Source organism: Montipora foliosa, chromosome 3 (genome assembly GCF_036669935.1).
Source record: "Montipora foliosa isolate CH-2021 chromosome 3, ASM3666993v2, whole genome shotgun sequence".
Lineage (NCBI taxonomy): Eukaryota > Metazoa > Cnidaria > Anthozoa > Scleractinia > Acroporidae > Montipora > Montipora foliosa.
This window is the reverse complement of record NC_090871.1, coordinates 35,905,893-35,915,892: the sequence shown is the minus strand read 5'-3', so window position 1 is coordinate 35,915,892 and position 10,000 is coordinate 35,905,893. Positions and strand designations below refer to the sequence as shown.

At 38.5% G+C, this 10,000-nt stretch overlaps 1 protein-coding gene and 1 pseudogene across 4 annotated transcripts in view; one reads left to right on the top strand and one right to left on the bottom strand.

The window, feature by feature from the left end:
• LOC137997359 (integrator complex subunit 11-like) overlaps positions 1-10,000 on the bottom strand; it is a 157,809-nt gene that overhangs the window by 25,314 nt on the left and 122,495 nt on the right. For all 4 annotated transcript variants that reach the window (XM_068843305.1, XM_068843304.1, XM_068843306.1 and 1 more), the window contains exons 17-19: positions 8,670-8,750; positions 8,474-8,555; positions 7,691-7,810 (exon numbers count right to left, since the gene is read on the bottom strand). In XM_068843305.1, the coding sequence (XP_068699406.1) occupies positions 7,691-7,810; positions 8,474-8,555; positions 8,670-8,750 (283 nt within the window). The remainder of the gene's footprint in view (positions 1-7,690; positions 7,811-8,473; positions 8,556-8,669; positions 8,751-10,000) is intronic.
• On the top strand, positions 5,216-6,918 carry LOC137994782 (uncharacterized; annotated as a pseudogene).

Sequence of the window (10,000 nt, the reverse complement as noted above, 5' to 3'; positions counted from 1 at the left end):
CTCAGACATTTGCGCGTTTCAAGTACATTACGAGATGTGTTCATACACATGTATTTTATCTAGAAGAGTGACATGCGTTACTCATGCATGAACGTAGGTCACGCAATTAGGGTATTAGTGCATTGTGTCAGCCTTTTTGGAAGAGTGTTTTTGCGTATAGTGTGAAGTCACGCAGCCCTCCCGCGCTCGCTGCTAGAATAAACGCCTGGAAAGTTTGTTTAAAGCATGTGCCATGGTTTTCTATGGATTCCACCGCTACATAAGCATTTTTGTGGCAAAGTGAACTCCAGGTGTTTTGGTTGATTACCAGCCCCCATATTGGTGGACCATGGACGGTTGACCGACATTGCAGCATCGTGTGAAACGCTTCGGGAAATTGATAACTTAGAAACGATGTACCACAGAGACCTGAGAATTGCAGAGGTGGTTTATATATTTGTCTTAACAACATTTCAAGTTGTTGGCTTCTTTTATTGAACGGTTTCGAATTTGCTTTTTGTTGTGTGACAATGAAAATTATCAAAACATGCGCGCACTGCCCAATCCTGTTTTGACAATACTGTTGCTTTCGTTTGCCATTCTATTCTTATGTTTTTGCTTTCTTTTTTGTCATTCTAGTTGAACAAAATACATTTGTACAAATCCTGAAATGTTTCAGCTTTTGTTTGTGCATAGGAAATAAAGTTAACATTTCTAATTTAGTTATTGGAGTTGCCGTGAGGAATGTAATTCGAGTCCCTAAAGATCCACTGTAAAACTGGTCATAAACGCAGTCAAACAACATGCATTTGTGGAACAGTACCCTTGTTGATTCCACAGTACATGCACATCGCAGTGTTGTTTGATTTAAATCAATGCACTGGTAAATATACATTTTTACTTTGCATCATAACAGAAGACCCCGGTCAGCCTTTCCGGTCAGACTGATTGTTTAGCAGTCAAAACCTCAAATTTACCAGACAAATGTCTGATGACCGGCGCTTATTTGCAGGCTTGCCTTGTTGATCATCAGGTGCAATGGTCTCAATGAGTCAGGTTTTCTTCAAATCTGTTAGTTCTTTCTGAAGTGAGGCCAATTGCTTGTTTGAAATTTCCCTCACTTGGGTATCTCGCTCTGTAGTGTCTACAGGTAAATGTAAGTCCATGTCACAGTGGCCAGCCACCCTGGCACTGACAAAAACACTAGTGTCCACACAAGTGTCCAAGTGGCCAGTCAATATAAGCGAAACGAAAGTGCTTAAGAAAAAACTGTCTTCCGCAGGCAGTAGACTTGATGTAACTATTCATGTCAGCATCTCCTACCTTGACATTGATTGCATTGTACAGAAGTAATGCATCACTCTGCTCACCTTCTCTTCCACATCGACCACTCTCTTCCAGGTAGGCTTCGATTGATTTTGGAGGACCAAAGTGTATTACCCGTGCAACTCCCTTACAGTTTACACCCATGCCATAAATTATGCTATGGTGGCAATAAGAAGCTGAAGACATGTTTTTCTGTCTCCAAACTGTGTAAGAACATGACTCTTGACGCCTTCTGGACTACCAGAATGCAGCATCTCAAAGGTTCAATTATTTGACTTTGGTTTTCTGTGAGGCAGTTGCGGTAAGTGCAATAAATGGCAAATCCACGAGTAATTTTAATTTATTAATCAAGAATAGCAGAACAAAACGCCGACCTATTTTTGTTGTTCGATGAAGTTCCCCATTGTGCTACACAATGAACTTCATCAACTGCAACACCTATCAGTCTTTCCTGATAAATTTCACTGCATAGCACACTTCTCCATCTTCCACTTGCAAGAGTTGATTCTGGAGATATATAGACAAATGTGGCATTACCTTGCTCAATATCCCGTAGAGTTGCTGGGTCTTGGACCAACAAAGGCAGCTTTCAATCCAAGAGAAGATAGTGTCTTTACTTGATCTTGCATTAGGGCTAAGAGCGGACTGATTAGCAGAATTATTGGGTTTCCAATGAACGATCAAAACGTTTTCATTCATACACGTGTGTATGAGGCGCCATTTGAAATATCAATTACTTGCCATATCAAGTCCTTAAATTTACAAAAACTTTCTCACCACTTGTAAAACAGTAAAGAGCTTGAAACTGACTCCCCCGCACTGAAGAGATGTTGAAAATCGGGCATACTTCTTTAATACAGCGACTGAAACGTTTCCAAGATTGCCATGACAAATCCTTCCCCCTTGCCGCCATTGCAATTGTTGTGATATTTCTGCGATATTGCATAAATTACAGATTAAACATGCAAATTATTTCTCAACCAATCAGCGCCCGACTGAATTCCGGACAGATTTTAATCATCATATGGAATTTTCTTCGCTAAGATGCAAACGTCTCTCTCGCCTTAACGCTGCTAGTGGCCGGGGCGATGTGAGTTGGCTGTATTCGCAGGCTAAGAAAACATGAGCCATGATAGGAAATCGCACATACAGTAGAAGCGATTGTGAAAATGTTTCGATACTGAATGTATCCAAATAAGGAGAAGGCGTGTGAAAAGCTCTTGTCTAAAGCTACTGTTCCGCTTATTTATTGTTTCACCTCGATATCCTCCAAAAAGATGTCGAAACTCAATCCTCAATTTTCGAAAACATCGAAGATCGCGGATTGAGTTTCGAGTCAAAACTGTCAACTTACTTTTGCACAGTACTGTAGTTGGCCTTCTGATACCCTGGGTGCCAGAATAATTTTTTTTCCAAAGTTCCAAGAAAATGCTACAGATTTGAAGATTATTCTTAATCCTCCTTGGTCTTTGGCCACTCCACTGGCATTCAGAGTGTATTTAATTTTGAGCGGTTACTTTCCCCATTTGGCACACTCAAATAAAAACATACTCTAAAGTCAATTGCTGTGATTTTCCAAAAGAAAGAGGTTTAGATCACTGCTTATCCTTGCCAAAAAACATGCAGTGCTCACATGCTCACAAAATCCATTCGCTGCTGTGCATGTTCCGTCAACTTTATAGTAGGGAATAATTTATGAGCATCAAAAGGTTGATGTCAATGGTTCTTTCACACTCGAAATCTGCCATACATCCAAACTCCACGTATTGATAATGAAATTAATAAATTTTGAGGAGGACTACTTTTTTCATGGCATGAATGATTTCACGGCGGTATGATAACAGTTTAACGAAATTTCATGGACGTTCAGCTTAAATAATTTCACGATGTCTGCCATGAAATCGGCATCATAATGAACTTTTCATAAGCCCCCTTTTCATGTGAAAGGTTACATATGACCTCATCCCATTTCATTTGCGAAATCAGTGACTTTCTGGGGACACTATCATAATATTCTGATTTTACTTGATCCCTAGATCCCTTTCCCTTGGTTTAAGCACTTCTGGAAAATGTGTAGCTGACAAATTGGAGTGTAGGTGAGAGATGGCTTAGAACCGCTAACATGACACTGACCATCTGGTATAGATGGCAGGGCAGGTGTAGTACAGTAAACTGAACCCGCATACAAGACATGTGGATTAAGAAAACCCAGGCTGAAATTTGATAAAAAAGGAGCATATATATAAGAACACATTCTGCCTGAAAATTGAAAATTGTTCTTATATATAAAAACTCTTCCCTTTTCAGTTTAATAGAACAAACAGTGTCTGTAGCTTTACTGTGGTATTGCACTAAGATCTCTGTATAAATGCTAGTAATTTCACTTGCTGTGAATAGCAAATGTACAACAACTGTATTTGGAATTAAAAGTCTTATAATTACATGAGAAATATGCAATAAAATGAATGTCACCATTTGTCAAAGTGTCAGTCAAATCCTTTATTTTCAACAGACAGGGCAATGATAAGGAGAAAACACAAAAACATCAGGGTTTTCATTTGAGGCCGGAGGCCGGACGTTTTGTCCGGTCGTTTGCCATTCCACATCCGGTACTTTGAGATCAATATTGGCGATTTTTTTTTACTACTGTATTATATATTTTTCTTACTAAGGTATCTCATGAACATACTGACTAGAGAATAACAGAATAATCAATTACATTCTTCAAAACGGCCATATAACTCTTTTTTCTTTGCTCATTGAGCGGCGGGATATTTTATTAGTCTGTGACACAAACAGTGATGATTCAGCTTTTGGCTCGGACCTTGATGAATAGACTACACTCTTGATGAATGAACTACAACCCAAGTTACCAAAAATTTTTTTTGAAAATCAAATAAATTCGCAATGATAAGCCAATGAAAATTCTGTTGTTACCATTCTCCCTCCCCCTCCCCTTACCAACTGACCATTTTCATTCAGTAATTTACTTTTTAAAGAGAATTTTAGAGAGCACCAGCATTGCCTAGGAAACTGTTTCCTTGGTTCCAGAAACGCTGGAAATGGCGTTTCTGAGTATTCTATTTTAAAAATTTCCTGGGGGAGCATGCCCCCAGACCCCCCTAGGTGCTTGCGCCTTCGTCGCTCGCGAGGCGCCGTTCACGTCCGGTGCTTTCAGAAGTATGTCTGCCACTTTACAAAAAAGTTGAAAACCCTGAAAACATGCAATATGTATGCAGTTCTATCGTCTTTGGTTTAATTTGAATACACAAAGTACCATTGCAGATCAATCTTTCACATCAGATTTCTGTAGGTCACTTTTTCTCTAATCTGTATCTTTTCTCTTCTGTGCTTTCTGTAACTTTGTGATCACTTTTCTCAGGTGGTAAGCATTGCCAACAAGTCTAAAGTCAATAGGAAGTTCTTGCCCTTTGCCTTTACCAGTATTAAATCTGCTGCCAATACACTCGGCCTCAATTTGCCCATATCGTGACAGAAATTTGTTTAAAATCTTGGAAAGTTCGATCGGTACGTGACCAACAAGCACCCAATCTTTGTTTTTCATGGCCACTGCATATTTGTCGTGATCATTTTGCGGTTCAATTTCACAGTCCAAGATTTCCCCAATATATACAGTTGCATTCATAAAATATGCATGGTACCCACGCATGCTTGCCTGGACATAAAATTCGTATTCACCTGCCATTTTAAAGCTTGATTTGCATGAAATGTGGCTGACTTTTTATACAAACAAACATGGAAGTCTCCATCAGCTCGAAATGTCTTTTGTAAAACCGCTGTACAGAAAAAGTTTTTAACTGCCTCATTTTAGTGCCCGCGCCGTGAAGAGTTGTGGGATGATTGGCGAGAATCTTTGCTTTCCTTCTCTGTTTGGAATCGATTGCGAAAGATGAATCGTACTTTATTCGCCTGTGGTTTGCGAAAATCGGTACAGTTAAAAAATGGAAAGCTGTACGACATTACAGAAACATTGGAAAAGACAGTTGAACTCAACAGAGCAACAGTGAAATGCAAACACTGCGACAAGTCCTTCACAGGTCAACAATACCTGGACAGCCACGTGCAGTTCAAGCATCCTACATTCGCCAAACACTGTAAACAGAACTCAAATAGGCTGAGCTCTGAATCGACAAATGGATCAACAATTGTTTTTGATGCCAACACAGGAAACACAGAGATGATGGATGGGAGTCTACAAATTGGAAATGCCCCGTGTGATTCGACAAATCAATCTCAAACTCGCAACAACAATTGAAGGGGAACGAACACTCGTAGGTCCTACACTGTTGAATTTAAGAAGAAAACTTTAGACCTGCTAGATTCAATGAAAACGTCACAACATAAGTACCGGACTGCGGCAAAGCAACAAGGAGTTAACAAGTCATTAGTGTTTAAGTGGGAAAAAAGCAGAAACTACATTATTGCAGAACTGACTCTCAATAAGAAGAAGCAGAACACAGGTGATGGAAAGCCAATTAGAAAATTGCCAGTGCACTGAAAAATATCCTGAGGCTTCTAAACTTTTACTCGTCGAATTCAAACTATGCAGAGCAGCAGGCAACAAAGTGTCCAAACTTTGGTCCAAGAAAAAAATGAAAGAGGAAATTGCTGCATGCTATGGCCCAGATAAAGCTGCAAAATTCAAAGGAAGCAGCAATTGGTTCCAAAGATTTAAGAGAAGACATCGCATTGTACTTAGGAGAAGGACCAATAAGAAAAAAGTATGTTTGGATGATGGGCGGGAAGCAATCCAAAAATTCCACAGGGATTTAAGAAGATCACTGAAGACAAGCAGGAGACGAAACAAGTCCTCTAAAATCGATCCAAAATATGGCAGACGGATGCCAAGAAATAGATACAATGTTGACCAAGTTCCTCTACCACTTGTAAATGAGCAGGATAAGACTTACGAGACATTGGGTGCAACACAAGTGTGGGTGTCACAACCGTCAGCAGGTTTGGATAAACGACAAGCAACATTACAACTTTGCATCAGAGCTACTGGAGTGCAAAATGTCAAACCTGCTCTAGTCTTTAGAGGGAAGGGGAATGTGTCCCAATGAACAAAAAGAAAAGTATGACGAAAGAGTTGATGTGTATTTTCAGCAAAATGCGTGGATGGACGAGGAAATAAATATGCAGTGGACGAATAACACACTTATTCCAGGAACTGGAGATGACAAAGAAGAAAAAGTTCTATTTGCAGATAGTGTTAGTTTCCAACAGAGCCAGACGTTTCATGAAACATGCAGAGATGAGATAAATACAACAGTTTACATGCTAACTGAGAACCATACGGACAAAATTCAGCCAGTTGATGCTGGTTGTGGGCGAATCATGAAAGTTAAAATAGGTGAAGCATTGGAAAGATGGTTGGAAGAGAAGGATAATCTAGAGAAATGGCATGATAGACTATCAGCAAAGGAGCGGAGGATATTGATGACCCAGTGGACTGGAGAGGCCTGGGCACAGTGTTGTACAAATCATCACTTTTTTAAGAGATCGTTTGAGAAAACTGGCTGTTTGATAACAGCAGATGGCTCTGATGATGCAAATATCACCCCCCAATGATTGAAGGATTACAAGTTTTAAGTGTAGATTAAATACTTTATACAAAAACTGCCTGGTTGATAACAGATGGCTGTGATGATGTGTAGATCTCATCCTAAGTGCACATTTAACAAAGTCTAATGTCATTTCTTTTTTTAATATAAGGCTTCAGATTTAAGAAACTAGAGATACGTACACTTTGATTAGAATTAATTTCAATTAATAATTTTTTTATCATAAAAGATTTTATTAATCAAAACCTTGTGTAACACATGATTCCATGATCACAAACGACAACCTCCACATGACCAAGCCTCCATAGTTCTAATCCCTGAGGAAGACTAGCATATGCCAGTCGAAAGCTTGGTTGTGCAATTTATTTTCTAATGTTGTGTCTCAAGTTTAATTTTCTCTCAAAGTTATGTATTTCATCATAGTTAGTACATCCCTAACATTTTTTTAGAATTAAAAAATTAAGAACACTTAAGAACACTTTCAGGCTGATTTCACCTAAAATACCCGATATATAAGAACCCAATCAGCCTGAACCCCAAAAATGGGCGTTCTTGTATGCGGGTTTTTACTGTAATGAGAACTCTTACATTTCACCAATGTGTTTCTTGTATGATTCCCATTAACTAGGTGTTAAATGTCTGTGTTTCACACAACTACATTTATAATAGATGACAATTTTAAGGACCAGAATTCGAGAATTTTAGAGACCTTTCACAAAAGCCAATCAGTCATTTTACACTTCCCAGTGAGTCAAATTAAGACATTTAAGCTTTGCTGATTGCTGGGAAATAAGACTCACCTTTTCTTTCCAGGGTCTGAATTTTTCTTTTCAGAAGACCAAGTGACATATCAACAGTGATGGTGGGAACAGTCTCCATGCTTACCGTTTCACCATTGGCAGGTTTGTGACAATTAATATCTATGAAACATCACCCAAAACCTTGTGAGGAATTTCACAAAAGCATCAAATGAACAGGGGATAGACTTCTGTGGAAAGTATATTGTCAGTGGCTGGGCCAAGACGTCAGATGTCTGTGTACAGCCAATCAGTAACATGCTGTACAATGTACAAGGGCTGTATCTCCATTACGTACAAACCAAACAAGTGAACTCTTTTCACAGCTGTCAGGGAATTGTTTTGTGGAATACAGGAAGTCAAAAATTTGATCTAAAAAGAGCTATGACAAGCGAGTGCCTTATGCTATTCATAAGACCCAGAAGCTGTGAAAGGAATGATACATGGAAAACAAATTCCAAAATAAACTCTGGTACAAGGTTTCAACGTTAATTACATGACACAGTGCTTAGGATCAGGACCCATTTCCTTTCTTTTTCTACATCATTGTCCAAATGTAAAGATAAAATAGACACAAGGAATGGGCATCTGAAGAAATGTGAAGTAAAACACTACTCTCACAGAAATAAAAAAGGGGAAAAATCTAATGAATCATTTCCATTGTTAGATGATACATTTCCATTATGAGTGTAGTCTAGTCTAGTCTAGCCTAGCCAGTGACATACGAGAGTCCTTTGATTTTCAACTCATTTCTTGTGACATAATGCATATCAATGGCTGACTCACCAAACTCTTTCTCAATTTTCTGTTTCAAAAAATCCATTTTGCCTGCTTCTCCATGAACTAAAACAACATTCCTTGGTTCTGCCTAGAACCAAAACAAATTTTGGCTGATGCTTCGCCGATTGATATAATAAAAAAAGGCCATGATTTTTCCCACATGGATTCCTCATAAGGAAGATATGAAATGGATACTACTGACCTGCCGAATAAGCTGCATGATTCCTTTTGCATCCGCATGTGCACTAAATGACATGTACTGAACTGATAGCTTGACGTCAATCTACAAAAATACAAAAATGTGCAGAGCACTAAAAACCTTTGGAGTTAACTTTATTCAACTTTCACAATACTAGGGTTACGATAGATTCTGTACAAAGTAAGCAATTTGCGTGCTAGCCTGAAAAAAATCCAGGCTTGAACCCATGAGCATTTCATTTGCAGGCACTACTCTACCAACAGAGCTGTCAAGCCTGCTAGTAGCTGGTCAATTGCAAGTTCAAGTTACATGTATATCCTGTAAAAGAAAAATGAGATTATTTTTATTCCATGTCCAATCTGCAGTTTATCTGCAATAAATGCCATTTTATGTGTTCTATAAAAATCATAGATAACATGTGAAAGTTGTGTTTTAACTGAAAGATCTTTTCCAAATGGTCTGAATAGCACAAGTGTTACTAATATTCTTAAAAATACAACCACACTTTTGAGTTTAAGGAACATGTTTCGATGTTTCAAACATCATCTTCAGCCATAGTGAGTGAGAAATTAAAATTTTTACAAGATAATTCGTATATATATTTATTACACATAACACGAGAATTTTATTCCATAAATCTCATTTGTAGAAATCTATACGCTATATTTTCAAATGTCAAAAAATCCTATACAACCAATCAGAATGGCGTACAGCTGTTTCACATGTCGAAATATAACCAATCAACGATAGCGTAAAGAGCTTTCTGAGCCAATCAAAATCGGGCATCGTTTACATTGAAAAAGCTTTCCAGATTTGGCGAGTGATTTGGCGGCTTTTAGTGGCGACGCCTCCAGGTTTGTGTCGGTTGGTTGCTCCCTGGACAAGTTTGTGCAGCATCAAGAAAACAAGAACACATTAAGCAAAACACAGAGAGATGTCTCGTTGCTCCAAAAATTTTTAGTTTCAAGGAACGAGCTGATAGATATTGAAAACATTGATTCAAAAGACCTTGACGTGTTACTCGCCAATTTTCTACTTCAAGTTCGAAAGAAAGATGGACAACAATACGAACCCACATTGCTCACGTCTTTTGTTTCCAGCTTTGATCGTTATTTAAGAAAGAAAGACTATTCCTCGACCGTTATGGAAGGAAAGGAGTTCAGAAAGACTAAAGAAGTATTAGTCACAAAGCAAAAGGAACTTAAGAAAGAAGGGAAAGGAAATAAACCAAACGCTGCACGAATGCTAACAGACGAAGAAGTAGATATTCTGTATGGCCACGATTTACTCCGTTGCTCTTCATCATAGGCTCTTATTAACACTATATGGTTAAA